The sequence below is a fragment of the Capra hircus genome, chromosome 12 (assembly GCF_001704415.2).
Source record: "Capra hircus breed San Clemente chromosome 12, ASM170441v1, whole genome shotgun sequence".
Lineage (NCBI taxonomy): Eukaryota > Metazoa > Chordata > Mammalia > Artiodactyla > Bovidae > Capra > Capra hircus.
In genome coordinates this window covers 54,798,464-54,817,951 of record NC_030819.1, presented here as the reverse complement: position 1 = coordinate 54,817,951, position 19,488 = coordinate 54,798,464, and the positions used below count along the sequence as shown (strand labels likewise).

The following is a 19,488-nucleotide window of genomic DNA, read 5'->3' as shown; positions in this document are numbered from 1 at the left end:
GACAACCTATGATCAATTTTTTAAAATACATAAAATTCTCAAACTACTACAAATTTCACATATTGCCTAAGAAAGGAAAATTAAATGTGACATTTAGAAACAAACAGAATACCTAAAGGGTACAAAAATAAACATATGCCTAATCACACATAATTCAGTTGGAAAAGACAAACAGGTGAAGAAGTTTAAAACAGAATGAAATAGCAGTTAAATAACATGAAGTACTGTGAGAACAGTTAAAAAAATTTTTTTAATGTGTTTGAGCAAGTATTTACAAAAAAGGTAGCATTTGAGATACTCTCAAAGGAAAAGGGAGGAAAGTTTTTTTAGGCTCAACTAACGGCAATACAGAGATAAAAAGGAACTCAGAACTGGCTGTATATATTATTATGAGGTATGAAAGATTTCATATGATTAGAATTTTAGTGTATGTGGACAGTAAAGAGAAAGAGCCCTAGAAAGAGAATAGATCCTGAAGGGATTTTAAAAAATTATCCAGAAAATACACTGAGGGTATTAAGCTATGTTAGCTGTGGTTAAAGTTAAAAAAAAAAAAAAAGAAGGCAAGGAAGAAAAAGATACTGTGGAACTTCAAGGAATGGGGATTACAGGCAGACAACATAGCAGGAAAATAACAAGACTTAAAATTTAATAGATCTGGGCGAGAATCCCAGCTTTATCACTTATAATAAAAACAATAAGCCTTTTCTAAATTGCAATTTACATATTTTTTAAATGGGGGATAATATGTCATTATTGTGGTAAAGCCTTAATATGATGGCAAATGCAAATTGTCCAATGTATCATCTTTCAATTAATGGGTAGTCAAACCTCAGGAGTCTCCTCATAATAAATGGTAGAAATGGGAAATGACAGGGTAGAAATGAAGCTATGTACTCTCAATGACTGGGATGATGATAAAGTCACTGACTCAAGAAGGACTATAAAGAGAATATAAAGCAGCAGTATATGTGAAGAAGAAAAAAACACACTCGGTTTTAGGCAGGCCAAATCTTCAGTGACAGAGGGGTACACCTCTATATGCAAAGACACCAGAAGGCACCAAGATGTGGGTCTTGAACCGAGAAGTCCAGTTATAATACAAATAAAAATTTAAGAATCTTAGACATACAAGGCAGAGCAAAGAACAAATGAGCCGAGAACAGGAGCTCATAAGGAGCAGGGATGAAAGAGAGTCAAGCGTGCACAAGGGAAAGAGATTGAAATGAAAAGGTGGCCTGCAGTACAAAGTACTGGGTGAGACCGCTGGGTGTGATGATTAAGGAGACCTCTGAAACTCTGAGGGTGTCTTGATGCTTTCTGGTATCTTTGCATGTAGATGTGCATCCCTCTGTCACTGAAGATTTGGCCTGCCTACAACAGAGTATTTTTCTCTTCTACACATATAAAAATTTCTGGCAAAATTTTGATCACACCAAACTACAATCACGGAAGGAATAAATGGGTTTTAAAGAAATCAGAGAAAAGACTAGACTCTATTTCAACTCCACAGAAGCAGTAGTGGAGATCAGATAGATATTATCAACATTTCAAACAGCAATGTGAAAAATAAATATACCCTCCATCATAGCTACCTATTAGCTACCTCCACAGTATAAGAAATTTTCAGTTTCTTTGATCCCCTAGTTAGTATAATCTGTATTTTAGAAGACTCACTGTTTCACAAATGTCCTGTGTTCAGTAGAGTCTTTCATATCACAAGATTCCTGGTAGAAAATAAAAGATATAAGTAGCAAAAGGCTGGAAAATCATAGGACTCACACTGGAGAACAAATGCAACTATGAATGATCCAGGTAGAAACTGTCAGAGGAAGTTTTTGTTGTTACTTTAGGTTTTTGTTTGGTTTGGGGTTTGGTTTGGTTTTTTGTTTTGTTTTCAAAAGTAAAAAAAAAACTTATTTTTCCAAAATTTGCCTTCCAAAAAGATGTTGGGGCAAGATTAAGAAATCAATGTAAAGAAATATCTAAAGTTCCAGAAAGAAAGGCAGTGAGGTGAACTGTCACCGAGAAAAAAAAGATGAATCACGAGGGAAAAAAGACCGACCGTACAAATATGGGAGAGTCACACATGAGCTACATTCCGTGCCTACACGAAGTAGAGCTAGAACTATGTTACACAAATGCGAGGAGATTCTGAAGCCTGACACACATGGCTTCAAGTTTCTGCTTCTCCACTGACCATAGTTTAACCTTAATATTACTTAGCTTCTCTAAAAGTGTTTCTTAACTTAACAGTAACAACTGTCTAATAAGAGACCAAAAGAGACAAAATACATAAGGAGCTTAGTGCAGTCTGGCACAAGGTAACCATTTAAGAAACACAACTATAATTCTAAAATAAAATACAGATAAATATTTTTCTGACCTTAGGATTGAAGACTTAAACTTTGAAAGAAAGGAAACAAATGAAACAGGGAAGATGAATATATCTATACTTTAAAGACTTTTATATGTGAAAAATCTAAACTACCTAAAAGTAAACAAACATACAAAAGTAAAAAGAATCCACATAGAACTGATTTATGTAAGCTACTTTTCTTATAGAACAAAAAAGATAAAGACTCCAATGGAAAAGAAAACTTCACTGACATACTCTTTGCTCTGAATAAACAGTACCAGGTACCCAATCTAGGAACGCACAAAGACAGTAATGGACACCACGTGACTAATACTATAAGGTACCACTGTCCCTCCAACATCGGACTAAGCTAATACAGCATTCCTTATGTCCCTTAAAAGTGGAAAAAAAAAGAAAAAAAGAACTATTTTAACTATTTGAAGAACAAAGTACTATTAGTATTTGAAGTATTAGATTCAGATAACATCAATTTAGTCTTTAACACACTGAATGCAAATCTGTAACTGTGTGTTAGTTGCTCAGTCATGTCTGACTCTTTGCAACCCCATGGGGTGTTGCCCACCAGGCTCCTCCGTCCATGTGATTCTCCAAGCAAGAATACTGGAGTGGGTTGCCATTTCCTTCTCCAAAATCTATTACTAGCTTTTTAAATTAAAAATAAAGCATAATTCTAGCATATTCTCATACTAACCTAATGATTTTTCAAGCTATGCTAAAAACAGGTACCTCAAAACTACCACTGAGATAAGGGGTAAGGACAGCCGTGGGCAAGTGAGACAGTCAAGTGACCGTGCCTCTGCATTATCCATGTGTCCCCAGAAACCAACATAAATTGAGACCCAATTTATTTTCAGGCTTTCTTTTTAAAACTGAAGAATAATTCTAACACTAACCACATCAAATCTCTCTCCTCATCTCAAAAACAAAAATTCAGTAAACTATATTCTTATTCACAATTGACATATCCCAAACTTTCCACTGAGGATTTTAAGTATTTGATTATGCGGACCCCCCTGCCACTTTCCTATTTTTCCTTATATTTAGAAAAAACACTACCAAAGTATCAGTGGCATGTGCAGTATTTTCAGGATAACTTTTATTTCTGTGCCCAAGGCAGTACAGATACTGATATGGTATTAACATTAAACAGACCAAAGTCCTGTGAAACCTCTTCATAATATAAAGCTGGTGACAGAAATAAAACCAAGTTGTTAACTTTGTAATATCCTTTCTGAATGTGATGTGTATATCTGGAGTTACAGACTTTTGGCTAGCAATATATTAAAAATAAACATTTACTCAGGGAGTTTCGGATGAAAGATATTCTACTTCCAGCCAAACTGAAACTTTGATTAGTAGAGCTATCCATTTTATACAATTATCAATGTCTTTAAATGAGGCTATAATCATTATAATCCAAATTAAAATGGAATATGATCCAAGCTATTCGGTGGGTACTTCAGATTCACTCATAAGAGAGCTAGCCTGTGAGTTATAAAAATTCATTTTCATTAGCACAGAAGATGCAAAGACTGAAATGCATCTATGACAAATACTATTGAAGTTGGTTTCAGAGCCAGCACTTGACAAGCTTGTGTAGACACAATTTTTAATCTAGTTAAAAATGTACAAAAAGACAATACATAGAGCTTTCTGTTATTCAGATTCCAAATAAATGATGTTTTCTGTAATCAGTTTTATAATATGACTTTTTAATGTAGTACCCTGAACAACTTTGTGTATTAAAAATAAACTGCATTGTTAACAAAATCCAACAGGAAAAACTAAATTTAATGAAAAAATAGGAACATAAAAGCAGAGAAAGTGCAAAAATGCCACAAAACAAAATTATAGTTAATGGGCCACTAATTTTATTTCAAAAAAAAAAAAAACCTATACCCACCACCCCACACAGACACAGAAAGCAGCCAAAATATTCACTTTCAAAAATGTCTAAAAAAAGTATGTTTACCTGTAAATTGTTTTCTGTGACTCTGTTCCACCAAACCATATTGATGGGTACTCCTGATTTACACCTGTCAGCAAGGCAGCCAATAGGGTTCTTTGCTTTTCGTGCCTTTGATCCCATCGGAACTAGCCTCTCCTCCAGCATCCCCAGGCGATACTTCCTTGGCTAGGAAAAAGAAGGAAAGAAACCAGGCCACTCCTAACAACCCCCACACTAATCTAAGCTAGTAACTAACACACAGAAGGTATCAGGAATGGTGGACTAGGAAACAAGTACAATTTCTGAGACACTCCCTCTAATGTCCTTATCCCCACCCACCATTCCCCATCCCCACCCCGGAACACACACATCTCCAAAAGAACCCACAGTCCTAACAACAATATTACAGAAAACAACAGATGTTTTAATGAAATCCATTATAATCTGAGTTTATTAAGACTTTAATGAACAGAAATTAACTTAACAGCAAAGTAAATGCTTTCCAAATTTTTTCCACTGGCACTTACCTATGCTCAATGCAATATGAAGAAATGGCTTCAAGGACACAAAATACAGTTAACAAAATTCTTCATGCTGTATCTTTTTCTGCTCCCCATCTCACTACCTTATTTCCTACTGAGAATTACTCACTTAAAAGCAGCAGCTAATTTCTAAGGAATGGACTTTTTTTTTTTTTTAAAGTAAAACTAGGGCAGAGTACCAATTGATCTATTATAAGGCATTCTTCAACTTGTACTCAAACAAAAGAAATAACCTCAGACTTTAAAAAAATACACAAATTTCATTGGTCTTAAAATCTCAGTAATTTGAACAGATTGATACTAAATAAACTATCTAATAAGAGCAAGAGTCATTGGATAATATTATAATAAAGGTAGTAAATAATTTTAATAGTGGTTGGCAGGGCTTTTATATAGTTAATGACAGTTTCCACCATCTTCCTTCTCTTAATTATAGCAAATCTACACTAAATTGCATCTTAAAGAGAAACTGCCATTTTTTTCCTTTAAGGAATACTGATATATATTCGTGGGAAGGTATCTAATTTAAAACTTAAAATCTGTCTTTACTCATTGTTCTGTCTCAAGACTGCAGAAGTAAATAGTTAAGATTAATTTTCTTCAAAAAGTAAACTTAGAAAACCAACTAGACTACCCATCTACCCAATAATTACAGCAGTGGGTAAAGTTTCACGAAGCCACAATATTTCCACCTCTGTGCAATCGTGAGCCAATTCAATTACTCTCTGTGTTGACATCACAGGCAACTTTTGTGAATGAGAATAGAAATATACTCTTCAGAACCAAATTACAAATGAAAGAATTTTAAAGCAAGTTATTTCTAATAACATCGCTCATAACAAATAAGGCTTTGATATACAGCAAAAATAATACAGCCTTAATTAAGCCTTCTAAATTAAGCCACTAATTTAAAATTTGTATTTTAGAAATTGTCTAGGTTAAAAATTATCTGATCAAAAAAGTTCAACACATCAAAGAATATTTATTTAAACAAAATCACAACCTGTCAAGCAGGATTTATATAAGGACACCCAAATTCCATTCACACATTTGAAAGCAAGAGAATTATTGCTTTATATGTTCTTTTGTTATTTAGATCCTTCATAAATCCAGACTTGTTTTTGATCCAGTTACTACTTTAGTGAAATTTATTCTTATGGTAGTTCATTAAGCAACATAGAAAAAAGGTTTAAATGAATCCCATGTATGATTCTCCCTCCCCAACAGCTCTCATATGTTTATTTTTCCAAAGAGGAATTCATTATTCCTCTCCCTCCATCCCATCACGCCCAAAACTTTTAATTAGCCCAAGGCCTTTTCTCTTAGGTAGAAGAGATCACCAAACTTGTGTCATTACAGATTTAAGTTCTTCCATAAATAGCCAGGGATTAAAGGGCTTCCCTGGTGGCTCAGAGGTTACAGTGTCTGCCCCCAATGCATTTGGCAGACCCGGGTTCAATCCCTGGGTCAGGAAAATCCCCTGGAGAAGAAAATGGCAACGCACTCCAGTATTCTCGCCTGGAGAATCCCATGGATGGAGGAGCCTGGTGGGCTACAGTCCATGGAGTCGCAAAGAGTCAGACTCAACTGAGTGACTTCACATACAAAGTCTAATCCAAAAGTAAACTTTCAATGTGATACTGAATGAAAAGGTTTAGGGTACTGATACCATTTAAATACCATTATAAGCAACAAAAGACAAAGGACACCTGAAAGAGATGGCAGCAATACAAAGCACAAAGTCAAGAAACACAATACAAAAGCAGTAAGATTACAGATAGAAGTCCCATCACAGATAACATAAATTATGGTAAAGTCCCATCTATTTCCAAAGTATCTGAACTATTATTTATCCCTTGAAGGAAAATGTATTTTCAACAAAGCATGTGAGAGCCTACTTTGTATCAAGAACTATTCCAAGTACTTGGAATACAATGATGACTAAAACACACACCTTTCCCTCCAAAAGAGGACACAACCTACTAGGTAACAAAGTTGTGCAAACTGAACACTCACTGTGATATTAAAAATGCACATGTAATCAAGGTACCAAAAGAAGAGAGACAAAGAAGCGTTCACAGAAAGGATGAATGCCTGAGCAGTGTTGAAGGAGGAGTGTGTCTAAATAGGAAAAACAAAACAAAACAAAACAAAACAAAACAAAAAAAACAGTGAGCTAGGGGAAAAGATGTTATTATAGGCCAGGAAAAATGCACTTGAGGAAGCATATAGAAACTGTGTTCTTAATTAAGGGAAAACTACAAGTTTTCAACCTATCATTAATAGAGGGCCAACCTGAGAGCAAAAGATGAGGCTTGAAAGCAATTTTTAAAACAATAATGAATTGTTTTGTATCACTTGCCAAGGAGTTTGGACTTCATTCCATGGGGGAACTCTTGAAAGCTTGTGAGTAAGAATTAAAAAGGCATAGACAAATTCATGGACTCTGGCTATAATCCAGGTTAGGGTTTCCCAAACTCAGCAATACAAACTTTGGGTAATTCTCTGCTGGGGAGGGCTGTCCTGGACCACTGTAGGCCTTTTACCAACATCTAGCCCCAGTCGTGACCAAAAATATCTCAGATGTTCCACAGGAGCAGGGACACAAAACTGTCCACATCTGAGGACCACTGATGTAGGTAAAGGACAGGAGCTAAAGGAAACTGCAACGGAAACAGAGGTGAAGGCCTGGCTGGGGAAAGGGCTGCTAGCTTAAAAGCAACTATCAGGATTATATGAAAGTTAAGGGGCTACGGGGAATAGAGAAGACTAATGGAAGATGAGGAAATAAAGGCCAAACACAATTTTATGGGAAACATTATTTTGCCCCTTAAGTGTCCTACAAGATCCAAACCCCTCCCACAGAGCAAACAGAAGCACAACTCCCCTTCTCTTTCCCTTAGGTTCCAGCAATCCTTTCCAAAACCAATCTTGAGAACGTGATAGTCAAATAAAAAGGTATGCTTCCTGGTTGATCTCCACTCTTGACAGCCTCCACTCTTGACAGCCTCCACTCTAGTCCAGTCTGCTAGTTACTGTGAAAGGGAAGCACTCTGAAATGTCATGTGCTATTGTTAAGTAACCAGCTTTTCTGCTTTACCTCCTAGTAGGTCAACACTTGGAGAAGGGAAACGCTACCCATTCCAGTATTCTTGCCTGGAGAATCCCCATGGACAGAGGAGCATGGCGGACTTCAGTCCACAGTGTAGCAAAGAGCCAATCTGTTTTTGTTCCTACGATAAAATATCCTGTAGAACATACACCTTGTCTCTTTCTCTAATACATACAATTTTTACCTTTAAGTCTCAAGATTCACTACAAGTGACTGATTTTATCATTCTTCACAAAATCTGAATAAACAGCACAATAAGATAGTTGAAAATAGTTTTACCCTTTTTTATTGGGCATTTAAAAAATAACTTAGGGCTTGAACAAAAGTTTTCAAGAAGAATAAGTTGGACAATGTATTCCAGACTAGCACTCCTCAACTGTCATGAACATACAGAACATTCTGAAAGTGAAAGTCACTCAGTCGTGTCCTACTCTTTGTAATCTCTTGGACTATACGGTTCATGGAATGCTCCAGGCCAGAATGGACTGGGTAGCTATTCCCTTCTCCAGGGGATCTTCCCAACCCAGGGGTGGAACCCAGGACTCCTGCATTGCAGGTGTATTCTTTACCAGCTGAGCCACCAGGGAAGGAATCTTCTGGGGATCTTGTTAGAATGAAGATTCTAACTCAGAAGGCCTGGAGTGAAGCGTGAGACTGTGCATTTCTAAAAAGCTCCTGGGACTCCTAGTACTGCTACTAGTGTGGTGACCACCCTTCCAATAATAAAGTTCTAGAGAATGTCAGGGAAAGATTTAGATAAGTAACAATTCATAGGAAAAAAGAAATTCGGGCCACCCTCCCAAAATAAGATAGGAGTTCAAGTAGTTAATTAACATCCCAACTCCTACCTTGCCCTAAATAATCAGAGCCTTCAAGGCCATTACTGATAACCCACAAAGCACTAGCCCTTCAAAACTTCTGGTCCTGGTCCAGTGGTTTAGGACTAAGGGAAGTCCACTCTCATTCCTAATAAAAGAAGTCTCCAGACTACATAAAAAGAAACAACAATAAAAGCTAATTTTTAGAACTGTTTTATTTAAAAAACTTAAATGCACACACCTTTTTTGCATTCATTCACATAACACTGCAGCATAAATATTTTTGCCCTCCCTAGAAAGGCAATGATAAGATCTCTTAACCGCCCCCCTAAAAATTTTATAGTCTAGCAAAAGAAAAATCTATAAATACCACTGCTTGTATAGAAAATGTGTTTACAAACCAATTTTCAGAGCACAATTCTTTAGGTAAAACTGCAAAACAGCATCATCTCTATGACACTTTACAGGTATTGTTATTATATATCATAATCTATATTATATATCACCATCTAATTGCTAGAGAAACAAATTAAATAACGATAAACAAGAGAAATCAATGCTATCCTAGGACAAAGTTTCCAATGCCCTGAATTTTAAGAATCCCAAAACAGAATAACTGTGCTTTCACTATTTATACTCGGAAACAGTGAAGGATGATTTAACCTAAAGTTACGATGAATGACCCTTTTCAACAATTTACATTTTATTACTCAGAACATGTTCGCGCACTTGGAAAACAGTAGTACACATGTATGAAACATCACCCCACTTCAGACAGTATTTAAGGAGCCATTAGCTCACTGACTTCTGCATGCAGTAACAACTCAGCACCCTACCTCGTGCCACTCCTGAGTCTGAGGTCCACTAACAGAAACCTCTGGTCTAGAACTTACTGTGTATTTACTTGAAAACCAACTGTCATTTCTCTTTTAAAACCTCTTCTCTATTCCCTGGGATCCAACCAGGCAGGATGGCTAAGGAAGGAGCTGTAGCTGTCTGCATGCAGGTTCGACTGCTCAATAACAGAGAAGAAGCGCTTGGAAAAGATACTCAAGTTTACTGGAAAACTGACAATAATAGAATTTACCAAGTTGGTGGGAGTAAATCCTTTAATTTTGATTGTGTCTTTCATAGTAATGAAATTACTAAAAATGTGTATGAAGAAAATTGTGCTGTTAATCATACATTCTGCCATCCAAGGCTAAAATGGTACTACATCTGCCTATGGGCAGACTGCTTCAGGAAAAACATATATTACGACGGGTTCACCACAGTATTTGGGAGTAACACTCAGGGCAATTCATGACATTTTCCAGAAAATTAAGAAGTTTCCTGTAGGGAATCTCTCTTACGTGTGTCTTACATGGAGATATACAATGAAACCATTACAGACTTGCGTTGTGACACTCAAAAAATGAAGCCTTTAATAATTTGGGAAGACTTCAACAGGAATGTGTATGTGGCAGACCTCATAGAAGTTGTTTATAAATTAGAAATGGCTTTGAAGCGGATCACAAAAGGAGAAAAGAACAGGCATTATGGAATTACAAAACTGAATCAAAGAAGTAGTCTGTTCTCATACCATTTTTAGGATGATTTTGGAAAGGAGAGAGAAAGGTGAACCTTCTAATTTTGAAGGATCTGTCAAAGTGTCCCATTTGAATTTGGTTGATCTTGCAGGCAGTTGAAAGGGCTGCTCAAACAAGTGCTGACGGTCTGCGACTCAAGGAAGGCTATAATATAAATCAAAGCTTATTTATTTTGGGACAAGTGATCAAGAAACTTAGCAATGGACAAGCTGATGGTTTCATAAATTATCGAGATAGCAAACTAACACAAATTCTCCAGAATTCCTTGGGAGGAAATGCAAAAACACATGTTATCTGCATGATTACTCTGGTGTCTTCTGATGAAACCCTTATTACTCTTCAGTTTGCCAGCACTGCCAAATACATAAAGAATACTCCTTATGTTACAAGGTATCAAGCGATGAAGCACTCCTGAAAAGATATAGAAAAGAAATAATGGATCTTAAAAAGCAAATTAGAGGAGGTTTCTTTAGAGACTTGAGCCCAGGCAAAGGAAAAAGACCATCTGGCCCAACTCTTGGAAGAAAAAGACCTACTTCAAAAAGTCCAAATTGAGAAAATTCAAAACCTAACACGGATGCTGGTGACCTCTTCTTCCCTAGTATCACAAGAATTAAAGGCTAAAAAAACCCAAAGAGTCCCTTAGTACATTGGGAAAATTAACAAAATGAAGGACTCAAACAACATAAATAAATTTAATATGCCAATGAACATAACAACAAAAACACATAAGGCTGCTGTAAGTTTAGAAGAAACTGATGAATCTCTCTATTCAGTCTGATATTTTCAGTAACATTCGATACATTAACTGAGATAGAATGGAATCCAGCAACAAAGCTACTAAGTCAAGAAAACTTAGAAACTTTGTGCTCACTATGATGACCTGGTATTAGACTATGAACAATTAAGAGAAAATGAAGAAATGAAATTGAAATTAAGAGAAAAGAATGATTTGGATGAATTTGAAGCTCTAGAAAGAAAAGCAGAGAAAGATCAAGAAAGTAGAGCTGCTTAGAGAAAAGGAAGACCAGATTAAGATGCTACAGGAATACAAAGACTCTCAGAAGTCAGAAAGTATGAAAATGGACTTGTCATACTCATTGGAAAACACTGAAGATCTAAAACAAATGAAACAGACTCTGCTTGATGTCACAACTGTAGCTCTTGATGCCAAAAGAGAATCAGCCTTCCTTAGAAGTGAAAATCTAAAGCTGAAAGAGAAAATAAAAGAATTTTCAAGTACATACAAGCAGATGGAAAATCATATGCAGTTATATCAAAGTCAGCTGGAGGTGAAAAAGAAAATGCAGTTGATCTGGAGAAAGAATTACAATCTTCTCTTAGTGAAATAACAAAACTTACCTCCCTTATAGATGGTTTCAGTGAAATAACAAAACTCACCTCCCTTATAGATAGCAAAGTTCAAAAGATTTGCTCTCTAATATGGAATTGGCAAGAAAAACAACCCATCTGCAGAAAGAACTGAATAAAGTAGTCGAGAAAATAAAGCTTTGTGTAATGAAGTTAATTTGCTGTCAGAACGGAAATCCTGACCTTCAGAAATAGAAATGCTAAGGAAAGAGATAAATGATAAATCTGAAGAGCTCTATAAAGTAACATAAGAAAAAGACAAATTGTCTTCTGAAGTAGTTGATAAGGAAAGTAGAATTCAAGGTTTACTTGAAGGAATAGGGAACAATAAAAATGACCTACTAACTTCCCAGTTGAGTTGTGAAAGCACTGTTCAGAATTCCAAGATGTTAAAAATCATCATACTGAATCTGAGCAAAAGTATAATAAGAAGGACCTTGAAGAGAATGCAAAACTGAATCAAGAAATAGGAAATCTCTCTAAAGAAGCTCAAGAAACTTGGTTTAGATTTGGAGGCTTTGAAGACAGAGCTCTCTCACAAAACCCAAGAACTTCAGCAAAAAAACTAAGAATCAAGAAAGTTTAAAAGAACTGGAAGACCTGAAGGAACAATTAGAAAGTAGAGATTCTAGGCTGCACACTGTAGAAAAGGAGAAACACTGAGAAACTTCAACAAACCTTAGTAGAAGTAAAAACCTTAACCCAAGAAAAAGATGATCAAAAGTAACTCCAAGAGAGCCTACAAATCGAGAGGGACCAACTCAAAAATGATATTCAGGATACTATAAACATGAATACAGACACCCAGGAACAACTACGAAATGCTCCTGAGTCTTCAAAACAATACCAAGAAACAATTAACATTCTAAAAATGAAAATTTCTGAGGAAACTTGCAAGAATTTGCATACAGAGGAAAACTTAGGAGAAACTAGGAATGAATTTCAGTAAAAGATGGTTGGCACAGATAAAAGCCAAAATCTGGAAACCAAAAAAACCCAAGCTCTGATTGTAGATGCTGAGGATAATGAGCCAACTGAGCAACAGAGAAAGATGAACTGCAACAAATGTTAGAGAGTATTACACCAGAAAAGGAAAAACTGAAGACTTGACCTAAGAGAAAACGTTGAAATGACCATTGAAAGCCAGGAAGAACTAATAATTCTTGGAAACGAACTTAAAAAACAACAGGATATTGCTGCACAAGAAAAGAACCATACCATTAAGAAAGAAGAGCTTTCTAGGACCTGCGAAAAACTAGCAGAAGTTCAAGAAAAGCTAAAGGAAAAGATCCAAGCATCTCAAGACAAACAAGAACAGTCCTTCAATATGAAAGAAAAAGACAGTGAGACTAAGAAAATAATTAATGAGATGGAGCAATTGAAGGAGCAATTCAAAGTCAAAGACTCAGCACTACTAAAGCTAGAAATGGAAAAGTTCGAATTGTCTGAAAGACTTGAAGAAAGTCACGATGAAGTGAAAACTGTGGCTAAGTAGAGAGCTGACCTGCAGAGGCTACAAGAGTTTCTTCAATCTGAAAAGAACCAACTCCAAGCAAAACTGCAGCTAAAAACTAGAAACCGAAGAGGAACGAGTTGCTCACTGTCACCTGAAAGAACAAGAGGAAATTCCTGGTAAACTGAGAGTGGATCTATCAGAAAGAAAAACTAAAACATCACGCAGTCAACAGGAACTAAAAACAGCAAATGATGAATTACAGAAAAAGATGCAAGAGCTTTATGAGAAACAGTTTATTACCATCAACAAAATCAGTGAGATTCTGGAAAAAAAGGAGTGAACTGGAACAGTTCAAGGAACAGCTCAAAGCCAAAGATTCATCACTACAAAGAACAGAAAGCGAGAGGCTCAAGCTGACTGAAAAACTTGAGGCAAGTCAAGAAGTAAAAACCGTAATTAAGGAAAGAGATGAACTGGAAAGGGTACAGGAGGCCCTTCAAAAGGAAAGACACCAACTCAAAGAAAACACTAAAGAAACTGTAGCTGAAGAACTGAAAATCAAAGCAGAAAGCTACTTATATGCTTCTGAAGGAGTACCAAGAAACCATTAATGCAAGGAATAGTTCAGAGAAGACAGATCAAGGAACAAATATCCAGAGAGTCTTAGGGAATTCAGATGCTGACTTAAAGGCAAAGATTTAAGAATTTCAGGAAGAAGAACATCAATGTCTTGAGATGAAAGATGTTAGTGAGACTCGGGAAAAAATATGTGTAATGGAAAACTTGAAGAAGCAACTTGAGGCCCAAAAGTCAACTCTACAAAATACAGAATGGGAAAACGTAAAGTTAACTCAGAGACTCCATGAAAGTCTTACAGAAATAAGATATGTTACAAAAGAAAGAGATGACCTTAGGAATACGGAGGAGACTCTCAAAGTAGAGATAGACCAGCTCAAGGAAAACCTAAGAGAAACAACAAGTAGAGACTTGGAAAGATGAGAGGAACTAAGAACTGCCCAAATGAATCTGAAAGAGCACCAAGAAACTATTGATAAACTCAGAGGAATTGTTTCAGAGAAGATAGATGATATATCAAATAACCAAATGAATTTAGAAAACACAAATACTGCCTTAAAAGCACAGATTCAAGAACTTCAGGAGAAAGAACATCAACTTCTTAAGGTAAGAAATGATCTCAGGGACAATATGTATCAAACAGAGCAACTGAATAAGCAATTAAGAGACCCAGAATTCAGTCCTGGAAAGCACAAAAACAGAGAAGTTAAGGCTGACTCAGAAACTTCATGAAAATGTTGGAGAAATAAAATCTGTTACTAAGGAAAGAGATGACCTAAGAAGAATGGAGGGAACCCTCAAAATGGAGTGAGATCAACTCAAGGAAAGCCTCAGAGAAACAAAAGCTAAAAACCTGGAAAAACAAGAGGAACTAAGAATAGCTCAGGTGCATCTGAAGGAGCATCAGGAAATTACTGATAAACTCAGAGGGATTGTCACTGAGAAGACAGAAGAAATATCAAATATGCAAGTGGATTTAGAAAACTGAAATGCAAGAGAAGGTCCAAGAACTGAAAGCAAACAAACAGCGAATTTTTAAGTTAAAAGAAGAAATTAGTGAAACACAGGAAAACCTGTGTGACAATGAGCAACTGAAGAAAGAATTCACGGCCCAGAGCTTAACCATGAATACAATAGAAATGGAGAGCTTACATCTGGCTCCGAAGCTTCATGAAAACCTTGAAGAAATGAAATCTGTAATGAAAGAAAGAGATGACCTCTATATGCAGGTCAGGAAGCAACAGTTAGAACTGGTTATGGAACAACAGACTGGTTCCAAATAGGAACAGGAGTACGTCAAGGCTGTATATTGTCACCCTGCTTAGTTAACTTGTATGCAGAGTACATCATGAGAAATGCTGGGCTGGAAGAAGCACAAGCCGGAATCAAGATTGCTGGGGAAATATCAATAACCTCAGATATGCAGACGACACCACCCTTATGGCAGAAAGTGAAGAGGAGCTAAAAAGCCTCTTGATGAAAGTGAAAGAGGAGAGCGAAAAAGTTGAGTTAAAGCTCAACATTCAGAAAACGAAGATCATGGTATCATGGTATCACAACACTTCATGAGAAGTAGATGGGGAAACAGTGGAAACAGTGTCAGACTTTATTTTGGGGGACTCCAAAATTACTACAGATGGTGACTGCAGCCATGAAATTAAAAGACGCTTACTCCTTGGAAGGAAAGTTATGCCCAACCTAGATAGCATATTCAAAAGCAGAGACATTACTTTGACAACAAAGGTCTGTCTAGTCAAGGCTATGGTTTTTCCAGTGGTCATGTGTGGATGTGAGAGTTGGACTGTGAAGAAAGCTGAGCACCAAAGAACTGATGCTTTTGAACTGTGGTGTTGAAGAAGACTCTTGAGAGTCCCTTGGACTGCAAGGAGATCCAACCAGTCCATTCTAAAGGAGATCAGTCCTGGGTGTTCTTTGGAAGGAATGATGCTAAAGCTGAAACTCCAGTACTTTGGGCACCTCATGTGAAGAGTTGACTCATTGGAAAAGACTCTGAGGCTGGGAGGGATTGGGGGCAGGAGGAGAAGGGGACAACAGAGGATGAGATGGCTAGATGGCATCACGGACTCGACAGACCTGAGTTTGAGTGAACTCCGGGATTTGGTGATGGACAGGGAGTCCTGGCGTGCTGCAGTTCATGGGGTTGCAAAGAGTCGGACACGACTGAGCGACTGAACTGAACTGAACTGAAGGAGAGTGGAAGAGACTCTCAAACTGGAGAAAGACCTACTCAAGGCAGACCTGCAAGGAACCATAGTTAGAGAACTGGAAACACGAAAAACTAAGAATTTTTCGTATGCATTTGAAAGAACACCAAGAAACTATTGATAAACTCACAGAGAGTTTCAGAAAAATATCTCAGATTTCAAATATTCAAAAGGATTTAAATAAATCAAAAGATCAATTACAGAAAAAGGATCAACAGAACCCGAAGAGGTAAAATATGAAAAAAAGTTACTATGTGATGGAAACCAACACCTTCCAAGAAGCCTGAGAGAAAAGTGCTTTAGGATAAAAGAGCTTCTGAAGAGATACTCAGAGATGGATAATCACTATGAATGTTTAAATAGATTGTCTCTTGACTTAAAGAATGAAACTGAAACCCAAAAAGAGCATTCAATTAGAGTAAAAGCAAACTTCTCACTTCCATATCCACAAACCCAACAAATCCAGAAACTTCTTACTGCAAACCAGAGGTGTTCCACGGAATTTCACAGAGTCGTGATGAAGCTTCAGTATGTGCTAAACTATGTTGCAAGGACAAAGGAAGAAAAACATGAACCCATCAATAAATTTGAAATGGCTTTTACTGATGAAGTGGAAAAGCAAAATAAACTGCTAATGGAAATATAGAACCTTCAACAAGATTATGGCGTTATCACCTGGAGAATCAAGGGACCTCAAATTGAGCCAGAGTGTGGATCTACATATCGAAGAAATTCTCAAGGATTTCTCAGAAAGTGATTTCCATAGCATAAAGACTGAATTTCAGCAAGTACTAAGTAACAGAAAAGAAATGACTCAGTTTTTGGAAGAGTGGTTGAAATGCTCATTTTGATATAGAAAAGTTTAAAAATGTCATCCAGAAAGAAAATGATAGTATTTGCCAAGTGAGTAACAAAATAATTGCTATAATGAATGAATTAACATTAAAGAAAGAAATGCTACCGTAGCCAAAGAATGGGAGCATGATCTGAAATCAATGAAAGAGAACAATGAAAAACTATTTAAAAGCTACCAAACTTTGAAGCTCTCCCTGACCTCTGGTGCCCTTGTTAATCCTACTACACAAGACAGGCAACCTCAAGTCACATCAAGAGCTACACAGCAAGCCACAGAGAAGATTCAAGAGCTGAAACATCACTCCAGGAAGCTAAAGAAAGTATTACGATGATGCAGAAAGAACTCGAGATGACTGATGACATAATAGCAAAACTTCAACGGCAAGTTAATGAATCAAATGAATGCCTTGAAAAAAACAAATAAAAGATCCAAGTACTTCAGGACAAAGCTGCTTTAAGAGCTAAGCCTTATAAAGAAGAAATTGAAGATCTCAAAACGAAACTGGTGAAAATAAACCTGGAGAAGATGAAAAATGTCAAGGAGTTTGAAAAGGAAATTACTTCAACAAAAGCCACTGCAGAGTATCAAGAAGAACTTATAATGCTATGGAGAGAAAATCTCAGAAGACATTAACAGGCCCAAGATACCTCAATGGTATCAGAACATACTGATACTCAGCCTTCAAATAAACCCTTAACCTGTGGAGGTGGCAGTGGCATTGTACAAAGCACTAAAGCTCTTATTCTGAAAAGTGAATACACACAGCTAGAAAAGGAAGTTTCTACGTGAAAGCAGCAAAATGAACAGCTAGTAAAGCAAAAGAATGAACTGTTAAGTGAGGTCAAGACATGGAAGGAGAGCAGTTAAGAGAGAGGTTCACAAGTAACTTGTGAGAATTCTCCAAAGTCTCCTAAAGTGACTGGGACACTCTCTAAAAAGAGACACCATATATCTTCTCAATGCAAGGAACTGAATGTCCAAGATCCTGTACCAAAGGAGCCACAGAAATATTGGTTTTTTGATAACTGATCAATGTCTGCCTGGAGAAAGAAATGGCAACACACTCCAGTATTCTTGCCTGGAGAATCCCATGGACAGAGGAGCCTGGTAGGCTACAGTCCTTGGGGTCACAAAGAGTCGAACATGACTAAGCAACTAACACATGCAAAGTCTTTGCCAGTACCTCCTCCAGTTCGCTATTTTGATAACTCAGGTTTAGGCCTCTGTACAAAAGAACAAATTTCTGAAGCGGAGACCGTGGATCCCCAGCCAGGGCCTTGGCACATGTCGTCAGGAAAAGATGTGCCTGAGTGCAGGACTCAGTGGACTCTGCTCTGACACTTTTCTGGTGGCCCAGCATTCCATGTTTGGAAGTGTCTGTGTTTATATCTTTATGTGTCTATCCCTGGCAGTCATGTCACAAACCAACTTAATTTCAGTTCAGTTTCCACTCTGCCACTATAATCGGAAGATGAAGGAATGGAACGAATTCCCATAGTCTAGAATGGTGGTAGCAATAGACCTTCTTCTTAAACGTGGTAATTCTGTAGAAGTTGAACAGTTTTATTTACTTACATGCTTTATAAAGAATAAAGTTACTGAAGGGAAAAAAAAAAAAAAACCTAACTACAAAGGTCTTCCCTCAACTAATTAAATACCCTGGTGGCTTAGCATATTTGTTATTATGAGAACTAAATATATGATTATATTTACATTAACCATCAGTAGTTAATCTAAACCCACTGGGAAAAAATAGACTGATTAAAACCATTTGAATATTCAAAATTAGCTAATTTCCATACAGACAAAGGGAACTACTTCTACTTAACTTATTAATCAGGTGTGTTAACACACCTGGACTTTAAAGGCTTCTACCCCTAATTAATTTAGAACAGTAAAGCTAAAACTATAAATGATTATAAATTGGACTCAAATCAATTTTCTCCATGAGTAAAAGATTTAAAAATCAAAAGCAAAACCAAGTCAACCTCAAAGATCATGTTGCATTTTGTCTTGCCATTCATTATCAGTAACTGTAGGCTTTTCACAGAAATATATTAGGTCCCTTCCGTTTTCATTGTTTAAATAAAGCCAGTTATAGGATGGGATGGTGACTAGGTCTATAGAAAGTGGGTCTATGGAAAAACAGTCAGTCATTATTAAAGACTCATGGGCAGGTAAACATCTGTAAATGAAAAAGACCTTTTAACTTGTGCAGTCAATACAGAAATTACACACAGGTTGAGAAGATGAAAACAGAGGACACTGCTAGGTAAAAAGTAATCCAAATCATATAAAATGTAGCACAGCAGGAGTTACACAGACACACCACGGAAACATATTTTTTAAGCTCTACTGAGTAAGATCTTGGGAGAAGAAGTCTGAAATATTATTTTTTACCTAAATTTAAGAAAGCCTAAAAGCAGTCATTACTTCTGTTTTTAAAATTCAATGTTACAATGTAGTTTTATGCCACCAAAAATGAGATCAGTTGTTAAGACCACATTCAATTTCTAAAGATCTGGAACACCAAACTACAACTTCTTTTATTCTTTTGCTTTAGAATAGAACCAGAAAACAAGATGTAGAGAAATAAAATACCATGCCAATGTTGT

General features: G+C 36.6%; 1 protein-coding gene and 1 pseudogene across 6 annotated transcripts in view; one reads left to right on the top strand and one right to left on the bottom strand.

Annotated features, from left to right (window-relative positions):
- Window positions 1–19,488, bottom strand: part of PAN3 (PAN3 poly(A) specific ribonuclease subunit) — a 122,245-nt gene that overhangs the window by 74,865 nt on the left and 27,892 nt on the right. For 4 of the 6 annotated variants that reach the window (XR_001918940.1, XM_018056596.1, XM_018056594.1 and 1 more), the window contains exon 5: window positions 4,353–4,514. The exons of the other annotated variants lie outside the window; for them this stretch is intronic. Coding sequence is in view for 3 of the 4 variants with exons in the window: in XM_018056596.1 (XP_017912085.1) it covers window positions 4,353–4,514 (162 nt within the window). In the remaining variant the exon portion in view is untranslated. The remainder of the gene's footprint in view (window positions 1–4,352; window positions 4,515–19,488) is intronic. 6 annotated transcript variants of the gene reach the window in all.
- On the top strand, window positions 9,695–18,925 carry LOC102175773 (annotated as a pseudogene).